Consider the following 25,497-nt stretch of genomic DNA (forward strand, 5'->3'; position numbering starts at 1 on the left):
TGGAAGGAAGCTAAAGTAATTCCATTGCATTATAACAAATGTTTTATTTATTTTCTTTAACTAGACAAGTCAGTTAAGAACAAATTCTTATTTAATAGAGGTGGGGGATCCTGATTCTGGATACAACAGCCTGGAGTACGCCTATCGGCCTTGAACTTCAAGTCTTCAATGAAAGGGGGCAGTCGTTCTACCCTGGACAGTACAGACGATTTGCATTCTGGCAATATGAATGACAACCATATAGGGTCCTATGTATTTACAGTCAGGCAGGCAACAGTCTAGCCTAGAGGGGTCCTGAATTTCACACGTGTGTGTGCTCGGCTGCAAGAATGGCAGATCTTCAGATGAGGCTTCTTCGGCAGAAAATACAGAAAAGAAGCGAAAAGAGCAAGGAGCGAAAGCTACTTAAGAAACAGAAACAAGAGGAAGATAATGGTAACTTTTTCGAGTATTGTAATCGTTGTCTACAAGTTGTATTGACACTCGCGATAGCCAACCTCGAAGCAAGGCTAAGTAGCTAAGTATGGCTCTGATGCGTGTTTTTGCAGGGTTATTCATTTTACCTTTATTTAACTATTGTCTCTCGGAAATCACGATTTTAATTGATACACGTAGCTAAATCACCGATTGTATTAACACGATCCATTCCGTTAGCAGTGACTAGCTAGCTTAACTAGAAACAAGCTGTTTATATAGGTAGTTGACGTAGCTAGCTATCGTTAGCCATTAGCTAGTGAAACAAATCCTAGGTAATTTCGAAACATTGTTATGCATGACAGGTTTTGAGACATTGATCTTTCCACTATTGATATCTTAGTTGTGTAAATTAATAAGCCAGCTAGATTACTTACATGGCATTGATTGTGTGTAGTATAGCCAATATTGGCCTAAAGCCCAAATGAAGTGTTTTTTTTACACGTTGGAATTATAATTCACGGTAGAGAATGAGAACAGACGGCTGCGAGCGTCAACGGCGTTATGCGCTTCAAATTAATGTGAAGTCTTTTGTCTTGCATCTACGCCAAGCAATGCGGATAGACTGTCAGAAAAGACTGCATTGTTACAACTGGAATTGTAACATGTATAGTTAAAGTGTATATTTACGCTGCGTTCACCTGAGTGTGCCAGGGCGCAGAATAACTGACATGCAGACTACACCGGGCACACGCGTAAACCATCGCTCGCATGTTGATTTTGTCCAGAGGTGATAAGGATGTGCAGATCGAAATATCAAAACGACCTCTGAACCACTTGTATTAATGTAGGAACATGTCGAAATTTATTAAACCTTCATGGCCATTTAGCTAGCTTGCTTTTGCTAATTGATTTGCCCTGGGATATAAACATTGGGTTGTTATTTTTTTCCTGAAATCCACAAGGTCCTCAACTCCGATAATTAATCCACAGATAAAAGGGTAAACCTAGTTAGTTTCTAGTAAGCTTTCCTCCTTCAGTCTTCTTTGGACTTTACATGGCAGTTGGCAACAAACTTTAAGGTGCATTACCACCACCACCTGGAGTGTGGACCTCAGTTCAGCTTTCAATCACCCACATGGGTATATGTGCCTAAAAAACAATTTGCTTCAAAAATAGAACCAAGTTCTATTTTAGCACCTGGCTATGCAGATACGTGAGCAGTTTGGATGAAATGATTGAATAGCATGTATGTGTACATTTTATTTAGCAACACAAGCAGTGTGGTCAACATGTGAGGAATTTACATATGGGCAACACATGTTGAATATGACTAGGGTCAGTAAACATTGGCAAACGTTATTCAATTGTTGCCAACAGCATAATTAGTCACCAACGCCCTAAATAACAGGAAAACAGCCTAACCAGCTCTGCTAGGGTGAGTAAAATGGTCAGAGTGAGGTGTTCTGTCATTTGTGTCTGGGAGTAGTTAGCCAACTTTAGCCAGTTAGTTTGGGTGCTTGACTGCCATTGTGAGCGTTGCTCAGAGCGCACACTGGATGCTCTGGCCGAGGAGTAGGGCTGATCTGAGCGTTCTGACCTCACAACAACAGTCAAGCACCAAAGCTAACTGGCTAAAGCTAGCTTGCTAGCTACTTCCAGACATGTATTTACCTTTTATTTAAAACATAAATGAGACCACCTCACTGACCATTTTTTTTTCTCTCACCCTAGCAGAGCTGGTTATTCTGTGTTTGTGTTATCTAGAGCTTTGGTGACTGTAACTATGCTGCTGGCAACAAGTGAATGAAGTTTTTTTTTTTGCCAACGTTTACTGATACCGGTCATATTCAATGTATGTTGCGTGCTCGTAGATGTATCAGTTATTCTGCGCTCTGGAACACTCAGACGAGGGCGCTCTGAAATCGGAAATAGATAGCCAGAGTGAATTTACAGATGCACCCGTAGAAAGAACCACACTAGCCAAATTCTTTATAGACTACTAGGGTGTATTAGCTGTAACTCTCCTCACGTTCCTGGGCTAACATAGGTACAGTGGCTACCGTAGGACTTAAGGTATAAGGTGAGCCAAAAGGAACACAGAACAATCATTTACAAGGGGTACATAGCGATCATAAATACAACTGTTTATTATGGATTCTCGTGATAATTAAGTTGGAATACGCTACGCAGTGTATGTAAATTGATTCTCTACTCTCGCGTGTACATTTTTACACCGTTTACGGTGTTGGCTTAAAGAACCCTAATGAACATTAGGGAATGCCTACTCTGAAGTGCGAGTGTGCAATAACTACATTTTCTGTTGCAATCCTTCTAAATAACGCAAATTGTTTGAAACTTTGGCAAAGGTTAAAGTCTACAAAATGCAGTCCTCTCTTACCGATTTCTAATTTTGTAAACAGAACTGTACGGAGTTCAAATGTTTCATTGATGAGGAAATAAGCAGAATGACGGCCAAAATCCATCTCGCTTCATCTTCTCCCACTGCCGGCAACTGGGCTTCCTCATCACCATATTTGGTAGTGAGTTGAAACGCCAACCGGATGCTTTACATTTATACATCCGGTGAAATATCTGGCTCATTGTTATATCTGTGAGTGTAGCGTTTGTAATGTAAGATGGAGGGAGGGCCTGTCTCTCGTTAGAGATCGCATTTTATTTTGGGAGATTGCAAAATATGACATTTTCATTCAATACAGGGTAAATATGTTTCAGGTGATAATAAAACATGTTTTTAACTTTTTCCTAATTGTCATAAACAATCGTCACTACCATCACAATAAACCAAAATAGCCAAATACTGTCTGAAAGTGAATGGATTATCAATTGCAGTATGTTTCTAGAAACAAATGCAAAATGCACACTTACTGTACACTGTTTTAACAGTTGCCGCAGGCCATATTTTTCAGTGACAACATGTTTGTGGCATCTGTCTACCGTTTACACACAGGTGTTCGGAGACGCAGATAGCTAGTTAGCACAGGTAGTCCATTCTCTTACCTTCTTTTTTCCGTAAGCGTGCTATAATATGGAAATATCGCCGTGCGGGAACCCTAACTCTATAAAGGTGTGTATCAATTTAACCTTTTGTTTTTTGAAAATGATTTATCGTCGATAACATGCATGTTACTGCTCAGACCGAGCGTCGCACCTCTTAACAAAACTCCCCTACAGAAGATGCCTTCATCCAATGACTGTGTTATGTAATGGAACTGAGTCATGATCAAGGGCTAGCTTGTAGTGCTTGCTCGCTAGCTAGTCAGTGTTACTAGTTGAATGATAGCCTCCTTTGCCTGGTTGAAAAATAAATTAATAAGCTGTGTATTCACAGGTGACGCAAACAGACTTCCAGAGGAGCGTTGTGATGAAACGAGTCACGGGGCCACAGCAATTCCAAAGCCACAGAATGCCAAACCCACAAAGAAGCCACAAATACAGAAGAATGTGTCTGCAGAGGTGGACACAGAAGAAAATTCTGTCAAGATGAAAAGGAAGCTCAAAACCGCTCAATCGCCAGGTAATGTTACTATTTAGTAATTTATAAAAATTGTTGTAGCTAGGATTTGACATTCTTATATTACTCCCCTTTTCAAGAAGGCCGGGGTAAATGGCTAAGTGTCAGTTTACCAAGTCATTTCATGTTTTCCTTGTCAAAGTATTTTTGTGGTTCTAACGTAGGTGTGAAAAAAGCCAAGAAGGATGAGGCAGATAATGATGATATGGAGGAGGAGAGGGGGTTGACTGTGACTGAGGAGGATGCTGATCAGGGCACAGACAAACCCGCACAGCCTCTTGAAGGGGCAGAGGCTGGAGAGGAGGAGGAGGAAGATGATGACGATGAGGAGGATGAAGAGGGAAGTGAGGATGAGATGGAAAAGGGGGAAGGAGAGAAGTTTGGGGATGATGATGAGGAAGATGGACCAGAGCTCCCAACTGGCTTGACAGGTATTCAGTGTTCATAGACATACACATAGGTCAGAGGCCTTTACACTACCAAATGTTAGCCTTGTCAACTGTGAATGTTATCTGTAGCAGTAATTTCTCAGCATTAGATTTGGGCTGTGAACTATTTACAATTTAGCCTCTGCAAACATACAAATATGTATAATATTTAACCATGACCTGCTTGGTAACCATGGTCTTTTACTTTAGGTCAAGGATGGGGGTGGGGGCCACAAAAAAAGGAATTGTTCATGAGGGACTGTAGTTGCTCGCAGGTCTGCGTACCCACATGTGCCCCCCCCCACCACCACCACATTGTGAGCAAACCATTTTAGCAACCCGCCTCTTAACATTGGCGATTAAAAATCAAAAATAAATAGTTTTAGAGTTAATTTTGCGGGTTTGAAGAAAGTTTTCTGCAATTCTGCACATTTTGCCAGAAGATATTACAGTTTTATTAATTTCATGCAGTTCTACTCATTTTGCCATGGGGTAGAGAGAAATGTTTGCAGTTTTATGACCTACAAAATCAGTGGGTAATTTGACCATGACTACTAAGTTTAGATGGCTCCAGGTAAATGTTGCAATTCTTCAGCTAACTCTGCAAATAGCACTGCTGGGTGATTTTACAAAAAAAAAGTCATAGTCAATCAATCAATAATATCATAACACTCTTAGCAAAATATTTGATCTTTAATTTACGATCTGTAGAAAGTATGAGAATAGAAAGGTTCAGAACTTTGTAACGGCACAGTTGAAAAATATATGGCAAATAGAAATCAACTGGATGGTGTTCAGAGATAGATGGCAGGGGTTGAGTGGAGCTGAAGGGTGGGACTAAAAATAACAAGACAACGAATGTAAAATATACTGTCCGTAAAATGTATATAGTCTCTGTAAGCTTGAAGTAGAAGCCTACGTGTTGTCTATTCGTTTCCTTTAATTCGTTGAGGGGTGGTAGGGTTAAGGGAAAATAATAAAGGAAATATTTATCTCTCTATATCTCAGTGCCTTCGGGAAATATTCACTCCTTTACTTTTTCCACATTTTGTTACGTTACAGCCTTATCCTAAAATTGATTAAATAAATTTAAAAACTCAGTAATCTACACAATATCCCATAATGACAAAGCGAAAACGGGTTTAGACATTTTTGGACATTTTATTAAAAATAAAAACACCTTATTTACATAAGTATTCAGCCCCTTTGCTATGAGACTCGGAATTGAGCTCAGGTGCATCCTGTTTCCATTGATCATCCTTGATGTTTCTACAAGTTGATTGGAGTCCACCTGTGGTAAATTAAATTGATTGGACATGATTTGGAAAGGCACACACCTGTCTATATAAGGTCCCACAATTGACATTGCATGTCAGAGCAAAAACCGAACCATGAGGTCAAAGAAATTGTCCGTAGAGCTCTGAGACAGGATTGTGTCGAGGCACAGATCTGGGGAAGGGTTCCAAAATGTTTTTGCAGCATTGAAGGTCCCCAAGAACACAGTGGCCTCCATTTTTAATTGGACGTTTGGAACCACCAAGACTCTTCCTAGAGCTGGCTGCCTGGTCAAACTGCTCCATCAGGGGGGAAGGGCCTTCGTCGGGGAGGTGACCAAGAACCTGATGGTCACTCCGACAGAACTCTAGAGTTCCTCTGTGGAGATGGGAGAACCTTCCAGAAGGACAACCATGTCTGCATCATTCTACCAATCAGGCCTTTATGGTAGTGGCCAGACGGAAGCCACTCCTTAGTAAAAGGCACATGACAGCCCACTTGGAGTTTGCCAAAAGTGACCTAAAGGACTGACCATGAGAAACAAGATTCTCTGGGTCTGATGAAACCAAGATTGAACTCTTTGGCCAGAATGCCAAGAGTCACGTCTGGAGGAAATCTGGCACCATCCCTACGTTGGAGGCAGCATCATGCTGTGGGTATGTTTTTCAGTGGCAGGGACTGGGAGACTAGTCAGGATCGAGGCAAAGATGAAGGGAGCCAAGTACAGAGAAGTCATTGTTGAAAACCTGCTCCAGAGTGCTCAGGACTTCACACTGGGGTGAAGGTTCACCTTCCAACAGGACAACAACCCTTAGCACATAGCCAAGACAACGCAGGAGTGGCTTCGGGACAAGTCTCTGAATGGCCTGGACTTAAACCCGACACTCCCCAAGTACCAGTGTGCCGGTGCGTCATACCCATTAAGATTCGATGCGGTAATCGCTGCCGAAGGTGCGTCAACAAAGCACTGAGTAAAGGGTCTGAAAACTTAGGTAAATTTGATATTGTGTTTTTTATTTTTATGAAATCAGCAACAATTCCTAAAAACCTGCTTTTGCTTTGTCTTTATTGTGTGGATGTGGAAAAAGTCAAGGGGTTCTGAATACTTCCCGAAGGCACTATGTATACATAGATATAAAAAAAATAATAATACTAATATCAAATGTATTTATATAGCCCTGCTTACATCAGCTGCTATATCAAAAGTGCTGTACAGAAACCCAGCCTAAAACCCCAAACAGCAAGCAATGCAGGTGTAAAAGCACGGTGGCTAGGAAAAACTCCCCAGAAAGGCCAAAGAGGAACCAGGCTATGAGGGGTGGCCAGTCCTCTTCTGGCTGTGCCGGATGGCGATTCTAACAGAACATGGCCAAGATGTTCATAGATGACCAGCATGGTCAAATAATAGTAATCACACTGAACAGGTAGCCTGCTGCTACCTGTTCCATAGCCGCAGGCAGAACAGTTGAAACTGGAGCAGCAGCACGGCCAGGTGAACTGGGGACAACAAGGAGTCGTCATGCCAGGTAGTCCTGAGGCATGGTCCTAGGGCTCAGGTCCTCCGAGAGAGAGCGAGAAAGAGAGAATTAGAGAGGGCATACTTAAATTCACACAGGACACCGGATAAGACAGGAGAAATACTCCAGATATAACAGACTGACCCTAGGCCCCCGACACAAACTACTGCAGCATAAATACGGGAGGATTGGAAATGATTCAGACATTTACATTAATGGAAGCCACAATATATCTGCAATATTAAAGCTGATCTAACTTCCAACAGTAAGTTGAGACCCCAACTGAGTTATACTTTTTTTTAATTGATCCTTCAAGGGGGGGGAGTTGCGCTGCCATTTGCCCATTTAGGTAATCTTTAGTCAGTTTACTTGTGTTAGTGCTAGACTAGAGCCCTTCTATGCCAAAACCCACGCAGGTTTGAACTCTGTTTTCTGTATCCCAGGTGCGTTTGAGGACACATCCTTTGCCTCTTTAGCCTCTCTTGTGAGTGAGAACACTCTAAAGGGTGTGAAGGAGATGGGCTTTGACCACATGACTGAGATCCAACACAAAAGCATCCGCCCCCTACTAGAGGGAAGGTAAGCCTACACTTTTATCTCCAAAGTGTTTGTTAGCCAGAATTTCCACCTTTTAATGCACCTCTACAAGGCTGACTGAAACAGAGCCCCGTTAAAACCATTCTAGGACTCTGGGTGTGGCTGTCATGACATTTTGTTAGCCCATAATTGTAAATGACTGCCGGTCTCATAGTAATTGACCGTTTAATTAACATGAACATGTTTAGCATCTCTGGGCTTTCAGGCATACAAGCTGCTGATTTGATGCGCGCTTTTGGAAAATCTAAAAGTCTTATAAATCCATTTAATATAGCCTACACCTTCACAATAAAATCCATTATTTCATTATGATAGGCCTATAACCCTGTGAATGTCTTAGAAATCAAAACATGGGCTGCATGATGTGACTGTGTGCTTCCCGCGGGGGGAGAGAGAAAATTGCATTGCTGCTCTGCTGGTGTGGCAAGCCAGTTAAAGGATATCGAATCAATGGAAGATGCAATTAAAAAGAAAATGAGAAGGGCTACAACGATCAAAAGCCAACAGGTAGGCTGTAATCTGAATGGAGTTGTGTGTAGGTGAACATGTGTACACACACACACATACATCCATGCTAAATGCATCACTGCTGCTACCAGACTCTTGTACACTTGCCCCCATCCCACCCTTCCACAGTACACCTGTTAATATTGGACAATAAATTGTGCCTTCCTGTATTATACTTGGTGGTTTGAGCCCTGAATTCTGATTTGGCTGAAAGCCATGGTATATCAGACCGTATATCACAGGTAGGACAAAACCATTTAGTTTTACTGCTCTGGTTACGTTGGTAACCAGTTTATAACAGCACTAAGGCTCCTCGGGGTTTGTGATATATGGCCAATATACCACGGCTACGGGCTGTGTCCAGGCACTCCACGTTGCGTCATACAAAATAACATCCCGTAGCTGTGGTATATTGGCCATGTACCACACCTCCTCGTGCCTTATTGCATAATTCTATTCTACTGCCATTTACTGTGTTTGTATTATTTCTTATTGTTACATTGTCGAAGGAATCTGCAAGTAAGCGTTTCGTTGGACGATCTATACCATGCGTGTCCTATACGTACCACTAATAAAACTTGAAACTAACTGTAGGACGGTGAGAAGCGCACTTGGCCTCAATTAGCTAGCTTCTCTCGGTTTGATGCAGTCAGGACGGGTAATATGTAAACGGATGGGATGATAACTTCTTGCTAGTTATTTAAGTCGTTGCAGTCTCTCCGTCCTTGCCTGCTCCGAATGTGTCTTACCTACGCATTCACACACACACGGCCTCCGCTCCCTAGTAGCCTACAGCTGCTCGCTCTGTGCCTCTTTCTCCCTTTGTCCATAGCTCCAGTTTAATAAAGTAGCAAAACAATTGGCTTTTCTGCTGCTTCCCTCACTCGGAAGAGACCGAGTCCATAAGGGGACAGGTTTGGTTGTCCTTTAGGTTATTTCGGTACGGATTTTAAATATGCATATTGGGTCCGGTGCTTTCCCGTGAACATTTTGAAACGGGGCCTCTAACCCCCATTACCATTTGTCCTCATTCATGTTATTTCAATTCAATCATGAAGTTAGAGAGCAATTAGAGGGACAATGGAGCACTGAAAACCAGGCTGTTAGCGAGCGCCGTTAGCAACTTTGGTAGGCAACCCATCAATGCCATTTATTTGCCCCGTTTTGGATGGGATTACTGTGACCAACAGAATGACTGCTTTCATGACTTGTGGCGATAATATGGTCGCCGCGACAGCCCTATCCAGGACCACCAAAAGTTGCCAAATGGCATCCTAGAATCAGCCCTACAGGACTGATAAACTGAGTAATGTTGTTTTTGGCTTGATCGCTGACGTCCTTTGCTCTTTTGAATTTTTCTAGAGATATCCTGGCTGCTGCTAAGACTGGCAGTGGTAAAACCCTGGCCTTCCTCATCCCCTCCATCGAGCTCATCTACAAACTCAAGTTCATGCCCAGGAACGGTAAGATGAGTGAAGATAAATATGTTGCCCCACAGCTAGTCTTTTTCGCTCTGCTAACATCAAAGGCATAGGGTCTAGACCTGGCCTAAGACTCAACCCTGCTTCCCCACTATCCCCAGGCACGGGCGTGGTGATCCTGTCCCCAACGCGCGAGTTGGCCATGCAGACGTATGGCGTGATGAAGGAGCTGATGACCCACCACGTGCACACCTTTGGCCTGATCATGGGCGGCAGCAACCGCACGGCCGAGGCCCAAAGGCTGGCCAACGGTGTCAACATCATGGTGGCCACACCTGGCAGACTGCTGGACCACCTGCAGGTAATGATGATGATGATGATGATAAGAACAGTACATTTACTAAAATCCTTTTCATAAATTGTTGTCAGTGGGGACCAGGGTAATTTTGACAAAGGATTGGATTGTGTAACGTTTCAGTGTAGATTACTTAGTTTACAGAAGGATTTTTTAATTTAGTCCTGGCTCTTAATTTGTTTCTCCCCACCCCCTTGATCTCTGTAGAATACTGCTGGCTTCATGTATAAGAACCTCCAATGTCTGATCATTGACGAAGCCGACCGTATCCTGGAAGTCGGCTTCGAGGAGGAACTGAAGCAGATCATCAAACTCCTGCCAAGTATGTACCCACATCATGGCCTAACCAACCTTGCATATACCGTACCATGGAGTTTGATGTTGCTATTTGTCTTGTGTGCATGTCTAACTCCCAATGTCTAACATCATGCATTGTTCCTCAGAGCGGAGGCAGACCATGCTGTTCTCGGCCACCCAGACCCGTAAGGTGGAGGACCTGGCCCGTATCTCCCTGAAGAAGGAGCCCCTCTACGTGGGCGTGGACGACAACAAGGACAACGCCACCGTGGATGGCCTGGAACAGGTAAACAAAACGAGTCACTGCTGCAGAGTGTGACTATAAGCTAAGTGCATTGCCTTCAGTTGCCCCGAGACATTTAATTAACTGAAAGTAGCAAAGCTTTAATGTTCTTTGTTAGTGGTCCTGACAGTTGGTTTTGGAGCGCAGAAATTCAAATTCAGACGTGCAGGCCGTACAGCGAGGTTTGGCCTGTAGTGGCTCTGTCCTTTCTTGTAGTGTCTGCTAGATAGAAGTGGGGTGGTTTGAGACCCTGCCATGTCTCCACCACGGCGAGGTTATAGTTCAACCTCACACGTCAATTACAGTATGCACTTGACAGGCATGTGGTTCTCTGCTTTTCTCTGGTGCTTCAGGGATACGTGGTCTGATATGTAAACATTGTCTTGGTTGCCAGGGCTATGTGGTGTGTCCGTCTGAGAAGCGCTTCATGCTGCTCTTCACCTTCTTGAAGAAGAACCGTAAGAAGAAGCTGATGGTGTTCTTCTCCTCCTGCATGTCGGTCAAGTTCCACTACGAGCTGCTCAACTACATCGACCTGCCCGTCATGGCCATCCACGTGAGTTGTCGCCTCTGTCTAGCAGAAAGAAAAATGGGTTTCTCTAGGAAAGGTTCAGAAAGTACCTCCCCGTTTCTGACTGTTTGTATGTTTTAGCGTTGGCTGAAACTGACCTGGCTCACTTTATTAGCTTGTTTTGGGAAGTTATTTGGAGCCCTTTGAGTCAAAGAGACGCTCAACCCATATACATCACTGGTGATTAATTACGCCTGCTCTAAAATATGATTCATCTCAGTGTCTCTAGTAACAACAATGTAGTTCCAAGGCAAGCAACAGATTGCAGGCTACACTCTGTGTCAGTAGTCTTCGGATGATTATCTGGCTCAATTTGAGCTCTGCTACATTGATCCCCAGTCTGCCCCCACAAGGCATTCTCTCTCTCATGGGTCTGCTGTGGAGACAACTGGTACATCCACACTTGGGTCTTAAGGCCTTGTACCACTATAACACATCTTATGATATGACCAGATCTTGCGCTGTAGGATTTAACACGGACATGTACTGTAATATTCTGTGCGGTTGAGCAATGGCATCTTATCCTATGTGGGCAATGCTGTCTGTGGCTGACGTCTAATCGACTATTTTTCTTTGATATCTCAGGGGAAGCAGAAGCAGACGAAGCGTACGACCACCTTCTTCCAGTTCTGTAACGCTGACTCTGGCATCCTGCTGTGTACAGACGTGGCGGCCAGAGGCCTGGACATCCCCGAGGTGGACTGGATCGTACAGTATGACCCCCCAGATGACCCCAAGGTACCTAAGTTTGAGACACACTTATTATGTATCTTTGACACTATTGAGTAATAACCCCTAGTCTATAAGCATCTCCAGCCAATGCCTCAGTGAAGCATTAACATCCGTTTCCCTCGTTCTTATTTCTTTCTTATCCTAGGAATACATCCACAGGGTCGGCAGAACGGCTCGCGGGATCAACGGCGTAGGCCACGCCCTCCTGATCCTAAGGCCAGAGGAGCTGGGCTTCCTGCGCTTCCTCAAACAGGCCAAGGTAAGACCCTAACCCAACCATTTTTAACCTTAACCCAACCATCTCTAACCTTACCTCAACCCAGCTCTTAACAGCACAACAAGAAAAAAATGCAACTGATTAGCCATCTATCAGCAGTGATGAATTATGTTCTAAAAGGAAATGTTACATTTTGTTTCCCTCCTGCCTCAGGTTCCTTTGAGTGAGTTTGAATTCTCTTGGGCGAAGATCTCTGATATCCAGGGTCAGGTAAGACATGCATCCACATTTTATTTCTGCATGTGAACCAGAGCTAAATGACGTAACATCTGTGATATAGTGGACTACAGCGGCTAATTAATTGATATGGTCAAATGATAAACATCCTCCTATGAACAGGAGTTAGCTTCTGTGACTTTAGCGCAATTATCTGACACGCCTTAAAATCCCGATGACAAATTCACACAAAGGTCTTCACATTTTGTCCTTTGAAGCTGGAGAAATTGATTGAGAAGAACTACTACCTGCACAAGTCAGCCCAGGAGGCCTACAAGTCCTACGTACGGGCGTACGACTCTCATTCGCTCAAAGCGATCTACAGCGTCAACACGCTCAACCTCCCCATGGTGGCGCTCTCCTTCGGCTTCAAAGTGCCCCCCTACGTCGACCTCAGTATCCTTTTCCGACGGCAACAACCGAGGCATACTTTCACCAATGTCGTTCAAAGTGTTGCATCGCTTTGGTTTATCTATTTGTGGTCATGACTTTTGCAAACTTATCCCATCTATTTATGATTAAAATAATGATACATGGTAATTATAGTGTACTTATTTATCATTACCTAATTGGTCAGTTCAGTACAGTGTTTCCTTTAACCCAGCACTCCGCTCCAGACGTCCACAGCAAAGGAGGACTGAAGATGACGAAGAGGGGAGGGGGCGGCGGCTTCGGCTACCAGAAGGGCAAGGGCGCTCACAAAGCCAAGATCTTCAAGCACGTCAACAAAGGCAAGGGGGACAAGAGGCAATTCTCTCGCTAGCCTTGCGGTCCTTGGGGGACGTTACAAAATGGCTTCCTGACCTGGACTCACTCTCTGTCCAGAGACCGATCTATTAGCCTGTACTGGGCATCGTGTCACGCTCCCTATTTGTGTGTGATAGACCAGTCTGTTGGGTCGTCACTAGTTACCACAAAGTCATAAACCTCACCTATTTATTTTCTTAAAATCAGATTTTAAACCTAACCTTAACTACACTGCTAACCTTAGGCCTAACCTTTATATAAATACGAATAGCACATTTTTGATTCATACATTTTTACAATATAGTCAATTTTGACTTTGTTGCTGTGGTAACTAGTGACAACTAGTCTCTTGTAAGGGGCTCAATTGTTTTGCTCCAATGTCTGTCTGTCTTTCTCTGAACAGGTATTTGTAGTGACAGGACTCTGGGCTCATAACCGTTCTGAGGACAGCCCCTGCATTCCTTTCCTCACAGCAGTTGTGGATTTTTACTGTGGATTCTCTTTGATATGAGTATGCAGAACTGTACATTGATTTGCATTGTTTTCCTCCTACTCTACTGGCAAATTAAAAAAAGAAATGTATACCCACACTGTTGGCAAACTCTTCCCATTTGTGTATTTATTTTATTTATGGAGCCCTTTCAGTTATAGGCACAAAATGTATCAACACAGGACTGTGTTAGTACACTTGGGACCTTAATAATTATAGGTAGGGTATTGCAACCAATTTCCATAACAAAGGTTTTCTGAATTTGAGTCACAGATCACACTGTTGAAGAGCTTGTCCTGCCCGCTGAGCAAATGGTTGTAGTGACAGGGGAGTTCCACATGGGGGCGGTGTATTCAAGCACTGGTGTGATGTACAGGTAACTGCCAAAATAATGAAAACGCTTCAGTAAATGAGGGATACAAAGTATTGAGAGCAGGTTTTTCCACCGGTATGGTTCCTGAGTTAAGTAAGCATTTAACATCCCATCATGCTTAGGGTCATGTACAAAATAAATGTGTGAGTAATGGTTGCAGGGGAACGCTCAGACGTCGCATTCATCAACCAATGGTTGCGTGCCACATCGACTGCTGTCGGGCACCAGGTTGCTATAACGTGGTAAGCTGATACATAAATTACCTATCCATTGATCGAAAGTTCTGGCATGCGTCGGCAATGTCTGAGCAGAGGAGCGCGATCGTTATGACTTACGCCCTCGCCCCTAACTGGTTCCTGTTTCTTAGCACAAGTTTCATTACATTTGTCTGACTTTTCCCCTTGAGGTTACACTCCCATCTCCTTCTACAGTGGCCCTTGTCACATGACGGCTCGCCTTCATCAATGCCATAAACTTGTCATAAACCATCAAATCACTCACGTTTGATGCAACAGTGTGACATCCATGATACAGTGAGCCTGTGGCATACGTTTTAGATTATACCTACAACATAATGACGTGCCAGTCAGACTGAGTTTACATCGACACGAGTAGTTGCTGAGAGAACCATTGTTTTTAGGTAACACTTGCTGTGAGTGAAAACCTTACTGTAAATACTATGTCCATTGGGGAGTGCTTTTGAAGACTGTATGCTATGTAAAGCCTTTATAAATTGTAAATGTTTTTAAAGTGGGACCAATAAGGACATGTCGCAATAGGCCTACTACTGTTGGGTGCTAATGGTCTGTGCAGTTAAGATTACAGTACCATGAGGGAAGCCATTGGGCAGGAAGCATCCTGTTCTAACAGTGCACACTCCCTCATGCAGCTGCCAGCCAAATCATGAGACGCAAGTTCAGCCTGTCACTGTCTGGCATACAAGGCTTACAAAAAATGTATGCAGAGCGGAAACTATCTCAAATGGACACAGTTCGGGCATCTGTTTTGATTTGTTTTCCTACGTTTCATACCGGCAAACATGTATGGACCAACTGTATCTTCAGCCATTATGACACCACTCACAAAGTTCAGCTCATGCCCACTCAAAAGCTTGAAGAACATTTGTGTAATTTGAATGCTTGAGAAATTCAAAAAAGGAAGAGTTGGGAGGTAATATTACAAGTAAGACCTTTTAACAACTGTCATTGTACAATACTATACCAGGGTCAAATACATAACTGTACTGCAGTATTTTTTTGTTCGCCTGGCATATAGTATCATTTCCGATCTCCCAAAATTGCAAACACTAAGCGTAATCATGTTCTTAAGCTAATTAAAGTAATCAGCTGTTCCACAATGAGATGAGTGAAGTTCCTCGTCCTTTTGTGACAGTTTTGTTCCCAGGCCTCTTTTTCTGACAGGTGGCATATCTGCAGTTGCTGCACCTTGCTGCACCAGTTGTGGAGAGGCAGCCAATGGAGGAACAACCACACTGTCACGGTTAAGGAGGCACAGCCAAGCAGCTCCATTAGCTTTACCCATCTGTTCCAGTCAGTTGTCCCCAGATTGAGCAACACAACTTTATGAGTTGTGTCTGAAGGAATGTATTCACTCAACCGTTTTTAGAGCGGTTCCCATGTCAATATGGGAGGCACAATCAGTTGAAATCCCTGGCAGCCGCCATCTAAACAAAGCAGTAGACACTTTACACATCGGCTTGCATTGTATGTCACACTCTCCTGACGTGGCCTTTGACACTGACCACACATTTGTTTATAGCTTGAGACAACTTGTCTTTAACGTGATTTAGGACAGTGTTAAGGACCCTATCAGGTAGGTCAGTGAGGCAGTCTCATAATGAGATTCTGTTAACCCTTTCAAATCGTTGACCACCTAATAATGTAGCTCTTGGTGCTGTTGTAGCTGATGCTGTGAAGTCCAGGTGAAGATGGGGGTTTGGAGGGCAGGGCAGGGTTAACCTCCATAGAAGACTTTGTTGGGGTCAAGTCCCCCCTCCCATCCCCCAATGGCCTCCCCTTGGGACTCTGGGTCCTCTTTTTCAAGCTCTACCACATACACTCTTGTCAGGTGAAAGTAACATTATCTAATGGGATGGGGTGACAAGGAATGGGGGGGTGGTGGTCCTGAGTGGAAACCCTCGTACACAAAAGAACTGTACTCGTAGGGCTGACACAATTACTGTACAACCGTGTAACCAATGTTTATGGATGAAGGCTGTAAAATTGTATAAAACATTTTTGTGGGGCAAGAACTGAAGACTGGACAGCCGGGCATTCATGCGGTTGAGTCTGTTTCTGCACTCTGTAACATGGACTCTACAATGTGGAGAAACTTTGTTTTGTTCCTTGCTAAAACAAGCAAGGTGTTGTAAGTCTTTGGTTGCCTAGACAATGCCCCCCTCCCCCTGCAGCAGAAGCACATGCAGTCAGGAGTGGAGGAGAGAAGGAAATGTGCATCTTGAATTTTTGTTAACGGTTATTACAATGACCGCAGTCATTTAGATGACCATTAACCGTCATCCAAAATTCCAGGACCGTTACAGCCCTACTGGACTGACATGTTTTTTTTAAAATTCATATCCAATGTCAGGGAGAGCATTTGGGTCTTCTCAGAAATGACCGGATGGCTGCCTTCTGCCAGATGAGCACACTGAAAAAGGGAGGACTTTTGCACAATGCGACCAGTTCGAGAACAGCTGAACGTTTAACATAAACAATTTGATACTCTGCAACCGCAGTGTACAAGCAACCTCTAAATGTATGAGTGCATTTCACTTTCGAGCCATTTAATGAAGAGCAGCTATCTGTTTGTTCACTCTTTCATGGTATGACTCATAAAAGGCAGATAAAATAAAACCACGCTACAGGTCCATATGTTAACGAACGCTGTATTTGGTTTCGCATTACAATATTTGGAGTCCAGGTGTGCTGGTTTTAACTCCACAGTACCGTTATCAAAAATGTAGTTTTTTTTTTATTGCATAACAAGACCCAGGACCTGTTGTTGATGCACATCTACGGTATGTCCACTGATGAGATGAGAGATCAAGCAACTTGTAAGAATAAGCAATACAGCATTGTTTGGTAATTCATTGCACCCAATTTATAAAAAAATGTTATATGTTTTAAAATATAAAACATAAGTTGATACAGTTGCTTCTGGTTGTCGCAGTCGTCATTCGTACTTGCACTGGTAAACCACTCGTTTAAAACCACACGAGTAGTATCCAACCCCAGCCCAAAGGCCCTCTCCCACCCGTCATGGGCCAGATGGAAACCATCAATGTTTCCACACAAACACGCCCGGTCATGCTCTCTCTCCAAGGCATCCTGAGACAATTGCTACTCCGAAGTACATATGAAAAACACGCCTAAGACTTCCATCTCATTTGTTTTAGACATTGCTACCCCTCTAAGTTAACTCACACACACCAAAAAAAAAGGCTTTTAAACCATTTTGGTTTGAGTATTGTGTTTTTGGAGTTTCTGGGTCAAAGGTTTACACATATGCACCGTGGTGTAACGAGAACCTTCTCGGGCCCCTCCAACCAGCCACTCCTCTGGGATTAAATTGTTGATATCACTGACTAGGCATGAGGGGACAGCCCAGACGGAATAGACACGCCAGCTGCAGGAGAGAAAACATCACTTCGAATCACTAACACACACACTACCCTCAAGCCAGCCCCGATTGATATTTGATACTGTGATACTATTTGTTTGCCATGCTCTCAATTACTCAAATAAAATTTTATTGGTCACATACGTGTTTAGCAGATGTTATTGCAGGTGTAGTAAAATGCTTGTGTTTCTAGCTCCGACAGTGCAGCAATATCCAACAAGTAATATTCTTAATTTCACAACATAAGTATCAAAAGTACAAGTAAAATAATTATTAAATTCCTTGTATTAAGCAAAGCAGACAGCCACATTTTCTAGTTGTGGGGGGGTGCAACTCAATATTAGGAAGATGTTTTGTACACTAAGTGTATGTGGAAAGTATAAATTAAACACAGGTATAAAGTTAGGTTTCCGCCCTATGAAGGAATGACTGAGTTGAAGAAGGAGGAAGCAAACATTAGAAAGTACACAAACTATACTGAACATAAATATAAATGCAACATGCAACAATTTTATTGATTTTACTGAGTTACAGTTCAAATGAGGAAATCAGATGATTGAAATAAATTAAGCCCTAATCTATGGCTTTCACATGACTGGGAATACAGATATGCATCTGTTGGTCACAGATACCTTAAAAGACATGGGCCTCACAATGGGCCTGAGGATCTCATCACGGTATTTTTGTGCATTCAAATTGCCATTGATAAAATGCAATCATGTTTGTTGTCCGTAGCTTATGCCTGCCCATACCATAGCCCCACCGCCACCATGGGGCACTCTGTTCACAATGTTGACATCAGCAAATTGCTCGCCCACATGACACCATACACGTGGTCTGCGGATGTGAGGCCTGTTGGACGTACTGCCAAATTCTCTAAAATGATGTTGGAGGAGGCTTATGGTAGAGAAATGAACATTAAATTCTCTGGCAACAGCTCTGGTGGACATTCCTGCGGTCAGCATGCCAACTGCATGCTCCCTCAAAACTTGAGACATCTGTGGCATTGTGTTGTGTGTGACAAATCTGGTATTTTAGCCTGGCCTTTTATTGTTCCCAGCACCTGCAACTGTGTAATGATCATGCTGTTTAATCAGCTTCTTGATATGCCGCACCTGTCAGGTGGATGGATTATCTTGGCAAAGGAGAAATGCTCACTAACGGGCATGTAAACAAATTTGTGCACAATTTAGAGAAATAAGCTTTTTGTGCGTATGGAACATTTCTGGAATGTTTTATTTCAGCGCATGAAACATGGGACCAACACTTTACATGTTGCGTTTATATTTTTGTTCAGTGTAGTTTCTGTGGGAGTAGTTACTGGGAGAGCAGTGAATCTACTCAGCGAAGCCCAGATGGGATATGGAGGGGGTAGGGGGGCACCAGGTCATCTTTTATTGCCCCAAGTTTCCTGAGCCTTGAAGTGTAGTCTAATTTCCACCTGGCACAGCCAGAAGAGGACTGGCCAACCCTCAGCTTGGTTTCTCTCTAGATTTCTAGTTCCTGCCTTTCTCAAGAGTTTTTCCTAGCCCCCATGCTTCTAGATCTGCATTGCTTGCTGTTTGGGGTTTTATGCTGCGTTTCTGTATAAGCACTTTGTGACATCTGCTGATGCTATAAGGGCTCTATAAATACATTTGATTTGATTAATAGCTGTCCTTGTTTGTTTTGATGGTGAGTTGAAATAAAGACATACAATAGGTTGATGGGAGAACAAATAACCTTTATTACATCCCAAAAGTAATGTACAGTCATTAGGGGGGCCTATACAGTTTGTCAGAGCATAAGGTAGGTCAAACAAAAACAGTCATGCTTGAAAGTGAGGTTGACATACTGATATGTTATAGGGCATCCCAGTTAAATACATTTGCAACCCCAAGTTCCAATCAAGGTCAAGAAGCAGAGAAGATGCAACGTGTGCAAATGGAGAAGTAGCTCATGCAAAGTTTAAGAAGTAATACGTACCCACAAAAATGATGTTTTGTCTTCACTTTTTTACAGGACTAGAGAGCATTGTCAGGCAGGTGGCAGCTACAGTTGATAAGGCAATGGAGACGGTCAGCGATTCATGGTGGTCTGTCGTCGGAGTGGGTTGGGGACAGATACACTGTATCAGCTGTCCTGTCCTCAGTGACAACAGGACAGCGCAGAGGCAGTCAAGGAGGAGCAACAAGAAGTCGGTGTAGGTAAGACGCACACACAAAAAGTAACACACCCAAGCAGAATATGCAGACAGGGAATAAGTCCCTTTCAGTATGGCTAGTCTTCCGTGCAGCGTTCAATAACGGTATCTTCTCCAAAAACTGACGCTCCACTGTGCAGGTAGAATATCTAGCATTCTAGCCAATATGGAATTGCCAAGTGTCCATGTCACCTGCAATACTTCCGTATTAGGGTCAGGAGTCAGGACACTTCATTCTCAAGTGACATATGCACTGAAAAGCTGCCTGAGTCAATCAACAATTGCCAATTTGGATTGTCAACATCATCTTGTCATTTGAGTGAACTATAGCCCTATTCGGACGGGATTAGTTTTACTGGGAAGGTCGGGTAACATAATTACGTGCACAAAACACCACATCCGTAATATTTGTCATTTTAATTTGGCAGTGAGGTTATTATTCCAGCCCCGAAAAGGTACTGTTTTTCGTCAAACTCCCAGGTCCTCTGATAATACATCCCATGCGAATCGACACCCCTGTGTTTTGAGAGATATTACAGTTTAACAGGTGCTGCACACAGTTTGGTTAAGAACATGGGAACAAATTGATGCTTAAAACAAAGTGCTATGCACGTAGCCCACAGAGGAATGATCTGTTTTGTCATATATCATCTTTCCCAATGCCTATTTCTCTTTAAAAAGATTAAGCGGATGATATTGTGCCAATGAATTGATCAATTGTCAAATATGTCAGTTAATTAAATGTCTGCATACAGTTCATGGTTCTTATTGATATTATTTGGACTTTCTTTGAACTGAAAGCCAATATTAGGCAATCCCTAGACAAATTTAAATATCTTCACGCCTAGGACAGCGTCCAGGCTTCCGTCATAACGATCAATATTGGATGAGAAAAACAAAGAATGACGGGGAGGTTTGGAAAAACTAATCCGGTCCGGATCGACATGCTGGGGGTAATAATTACATAACCAATGTTCTATTGTAATACCAGTCCCGTGCGAATAGGGCTTATGACTAGTGTATGTTTTTGAAGGGCACACTCTATAGACGCTCTAGTTTAGGAGGGAAACTTAAGTGATAATCATCTTTGGCTGCCGCCACTTAAACCAGCCTGAACACCCTAACCCCCTACCATCTGTTCTAGGGATAGAGCTCTCTGTTTCCATGGCAACCCAGTACCCCTCTTCCCTTAATGGGTTGTGGGCTCTTTTGTGTGCCCCACCATGCACAATTGCAACTGTAACCCGACCATATTTGGTTTGTGCGTGCGTGCCTGCGTGCGTGCGCAAGGTGACGATGCAAATGGACCTGGACTGAAATAGGAGAATCATCAACTGCCCTGCTGATTACCACCAACACCCCCATCCCCCCTCACAAAGCCCGCCCAGGCACCCACCCATCCCCCTTAACCCCCAACAGCCTGCCAGAGCAATGTGTGTGTGTCCCCCCTTGACCAAATACACCAAGCTGAGGTGCTACTAGGCGGGAATCTGTTGCCTTATCCCCCGAGCAGTGGTGTGTGCATGATTGCAGGGCAGTGAAGACATATGTCCCCATTTGAACACATCTGATTGTATCCTGAAGTTTGTTTTACCTTAGAAGAGCCCTCCAAAACAAACTGTACTGTTCCATTCATAACCATACAACAACCAGAGAGAAAATACATATGTCAAAAAGAAGATTGGACTAAACTAAACATGCGAAATGTAAAATAGCCTCCACAAAATAACTTCAGTACATGGTGGCAGTGGCATTTCTATGACATTGCCTTAAGCAACTGTTCCTCCTAACAGAAAATTCAACCATTGTGTTTTACATATGTTCATTTGCCACTCATAGGATGACCTTAGGTCTTAATGGCAGTGTGCAACTGTTTTAAGGTCCTACTCCAGTCTCTTTTTTAGCTCATTTATCACCTGATTTACTTAACAAAAGCACATCTCAATAGGTCGTCCATGTATCCTCATGACATGGCACAAGTGGGGGGGCTTTCCTATTTTTTCTCTATTGCTTCTCAAGCAAGGGGGAGGCTGATGACAGAGGGAACCATCAGACCAACTCCTTGTAAGGCCTACTTCATGAAGTTTGCACTTGTGTCCCAAAATGTTTGTTGTTGTTCAAAACATATGTGTTTAGCCTTAAGTATGTGAACATTACTGTATTTTTCGTGGAAAATTGTTTTTCAACAGGAAAAGTTTAAAAAAAATAGCTGGAGTGTGTCCATTTGCTTCAATCAGTTATAAACCAAATGCAGCTCTTTGAAACTGAACTCCAAGGTACTACAGTAGGCTACATTCACCCACAAACAAACCCACAAACACAAGCACCTGGCTTCACTTCCTCATAGAACTGTGAATGAAAGAGTAATAATGCTGGGAAAGTTGAATGCTGAACTTAATTACTGTAGGATGTTCAGTGATGGAACTGCCAAAAACCAGAAGTTGCAACTGATATCTGGGCTCCCGAGTGGCACTGCATTGGAGGTCTAAAGCACTGCATTTCACTGCAAGAGGCGACACTACAGTCCCTGGTTCAAATCCAGGCTGAATCACATCTGGACGTGATTTGGGAGTCCCACAGGGCGGCGCATAATTGGTCCAGCATCGTCCGGGTTTGGCTGCGGTAGGCCGTCATTGTAAATAAGAATTTGTTCTTAACTGACTTGCCTAGTTAAATAAAGGTGAAATAAAATAAATAATCACTCCCTGGCACATTAACTGGGGGGCTCGCCGTAATAGCTGGAGCAGAATTGTTATGAACAGTATTAAACACATGGCTTGGCCATGTGGATGGAAAACATGTTTATTGAAAGCAACGCTAATAGGTGTGCTGGAACCCTGAAACGTCACCACAGACATTTTATTGTCCTCAAATAGGCAAATGATTTTCACAGCCCATAAACATCAACCACCATCACAACATCAAAGACCATATTATAGAACAACACAGCAAACAGACATGATCAAAAACACATGGACAGCAGTTGCAAGCACAAGTCAGGGGTATGTTCTGTGTAGTGATGGTGAAGGGCACCACAAAGCTTTTGCTGAATCATGCCTTGATCTTGCAACGTGAACAGTCTGTCTTGTGCCACTCTGACATGTAACTCATTCTTCCAAATAATTAGTTATACAAGGCAAACACAAAAAGTTGTAATTGATTATATTAATTTCATTATTCAACCGGAACTCAACCTAAAACATGTTTGTTTTGGACCAGGAAACCTGAACCATGCATGCCAAACACAGGTGGTTGGTGGCATCATATTTGGAGAGGATGGGCTTGTGGTAATAGCTGGAGCGGAATAAGTGAAATAGTATCAAATACATCAAAAACATGGTTAGATGCCATTCCATCCGCTCCGTTCCAGCAATTATTATGAGCCATTCTCCCCTCAGCAGCTTCCAAATCTAGACCGGACACAGTAGCGTCAAGTGTATGTCCATTATTGCTGAATCTGTAAGTGTAAGGAGTCCCGCTAACCATTGATATTACATAACAATTGATCCAACGTCTTGCAAATTGTATGGTATAACGTCAGCTAGTGTGCTGGTATGGAGATCAGCTCAAGAATGTGAGGGGAGCATTACAACCAGCAGGGGAGTTGTGCCAGGCTCTAATAATTCAACTGCCTCAAAGCACCACAGCATGACTAAGGGTTTGGACAGAGAAAGGCTATAGAGTTGCTGTGCTGAGGGGAGTGTAGTGCAATTCCAATTCCACAGATGTGTTGCCCAGTGACTAAAACTGGTTTAGGCACCTTTTCTTGAGAAAATGGTGGGGATGGATTTTGTATTAATGCTGTTGGAACACAAGTAGGTGTGAGTTTTATCTCCCTCGAGCAGAATACTTAAAGTGTATATCTAGTCAATTCAGTGACAGTGAGTAGTTCAAATGTTTAAGTAATCAGGGGTGGAATTGGTGAGAAACACCTGGAAACAGAATTCTTCCAGTGAAAATCGGTTTGCAATGTAGCTTAGTTCTCAGGGGGATTTTCTCCAAAATGAAGCTTGTTCTCTGTAATATTATTTTCGCAGCTCCAAAGTGTTATGTTATCCCTGGGACTCATTGCTTATTCTCTGCCACTCACTCCCCAATTCCTTCATTCTCAGCCGATTACATAGACAAAATAGCTTTCTACAGCTCCCTAATGGGGAAACTCATGGCAGAAATTGCACAAGTGCTCAGGCACAAGCCAGTTATAGTCTTTCACAAAAGCAGGGTGTATGTGGCATTGAGGAAGACACACATCACGAGGGGATGATTCAACGACTAGCCTACACAGGTTATGCACAGTGGCACACATGGAACAAGCAACTGTTGGTCAAAGCACTTTTACCTAGTGCTATACTTTAGTAATTTAACATTTGCAGTCGGACACTCCAATCTGGAGAAATGCACGAGAGTAAACTCAGAGCAAGCTGCAATCCAGGGTCTACACATTATCGGCAAGCAACTTGAAAACCTCAAAGTTCTTTGTTCCTGCTGTCCAGTTTCTGCCTCTGTGGTGAAAAGGGGGCTTGTACTATAGTTAACGAGGGGACCTCACATTGAAGTCCATGAATGAAAGCACACTTGTGAAATCTCCCTAAGGGGGACACATTCCATCTCTGACCTGTTTGCAGCACACATGAAACAATGAAGACCATTATGATGGGCTTTGAGCGCCAAACCGCCTTGGCCAGACATCAAAACTGACCTCCACAATCATGAAGTCCTTTCGGCAAGCAATTTGTTGAACACAATACATCTGCAATTGCCTACAGAGCGATGTTGTGCAATACTGTGCCTTGTTGGCTTGCATTCTGTGAATAGAGGAAGAACAAAGACCATGATAATTGACTGACTGGTTGGCGACCAAATGGTAGGCTCTCCTGTTAAATTGCTGAAATAATTTAAGAGGGAAATATACAGAATGTTCCCAATCTAGAAGAATTCTAAGGAATTTCTGTCTAGTTGATGATGTCATTGTGTGGATGAAATTACCCTCCAACAGGAAGGCTATGTGCAAAATAACAGCTGAGGGCTTGTTGCTGTACATCCCATAACAATGAGGATTGTAGCCCTTTTCAAATGCCCACATCACCAGCATGCATGCAAAACTCAGCAGACTTTAATCATTAGGAATTTATCATAGCATGACTAGGCAGTTGTCACAGCACATCTAACGGAAAACTCACAAAAAATACATTGCATATTATTTTTTCTTAAATCTCTATCATGGGTGCCTACATTTCATTATGAACAATGTGTACAAATTCTACATTTTGGATATATGATAGTTAGAAGATTCTTATTAATATTGTACATAGTTTGAGAGAATAAATGTATCAAATTCTACATTCCCTTACTTCCAGGCTACCCACAGGCTATGAACTCTGGAGAGGAACATTATTTATTGAGAAATTGCACCGCTGTCTTAGTTGCAAAGTAAACGACTACTCCACACGTCTAAATCTGTTTCGGTGGCTGACTGCTGTGGCACTATGTATCAAAGTGTATATGAAAAACCCGAACATACGACTAAGGTTATGATGAATGAAGAGTGTCGACCATCCTTGTCTCAGATTTCACGAGAAGGTCCTGAATAGGGGGTGGGGTGCGCACGGAGGGAGGTGGATTTCGGGATGTTCTTTGT

General features: G+C 43.1%; 1 protein-coding gene and 1 non-coding gene across 2 annotated transcripts; both read left to right on the top strand.

The window, feature by feature from the left end:
- The first annotated feature begins 245 nt into the window (after positions 1-245).
- On the top strand, positions 246-13,773 carry LOC115160639 (ATP-dependent RNA helicase DDX18). Its single transcript, XM_029710859.1, has 14 exons — positions 246-435; positions 3,767-3,952; positions 4,114-4,380; positions 7,613-7,748; positions 9,636-9,736; positions 9,856-10,055; positions 10,257-10,371; positions 10,493-10,632; positions 11,024-11,185; positions 11,786-11,938; positions 12,078-12,191; positions 12,363-12,419; positions 12,644-12,821; positions 13,043-13,773. Exons 1-14 carry the CDS (start codon positions 330-332, stop codon positions 13,186-13,188), a joined length of 2,061 nt encoding a protein of 686 aa, XP_029566719.1. The 5' UTR covers positions 246-329; the 3' UTR covers positions 13,189-13,773.
- On the top strand, positions 10,793-10,927 carry LOC115161700 (small nucleolar RNA SNORA9). The gene has a single exon (XR_003869390.1). It is a non-coding gene; the product is annotated as a small nucleolar RNA SNORA9 (small nucleolar RNA).
- Positions 13,774-25,497: the final 11,724 nt, after the last annotated feature.

Source organism: Salmo trutta, chromosome 24 (assembly GCF_901001165.1).
Source record: "Salmo trutta chromosome 24, fSalTru1.1, whole genome shotgun sequence".
Lineage (NCBI taxonomy): Eukaryota > Metazoa > Chordata > Actinopteri > Salmoniformes > Salmonidae > Salmo > Salmo trutta.

What these genes read in the sequence shown, in the direction of transcription:
- LOC115160639 (XM_029710859.1), top strand. Translation starts at nt 330, where the DNA reads ATGGCAGATCTTCAGATGAGGCTTCTTCGGCAGAAAATACAGAAAAGA. An exon ending in CAAAACCGCTCAATCGCCAG is followed by an intron (nt 3,953 to 4,113) that starts GTAATGTTACTA and finishes GTTCTAACGTAG; the next exon opens with GTGTGAAAAAAGCCAAGAAG. An exon ending in CAAGTTCATGCCCAGGAACG is followed by an intron (nt 9,737 to 9,855) that starts GTAAGATGAGTG and finishes CACTATCCCCAG; the next exon opens with GCACGGGCGTGGTGATCCTG.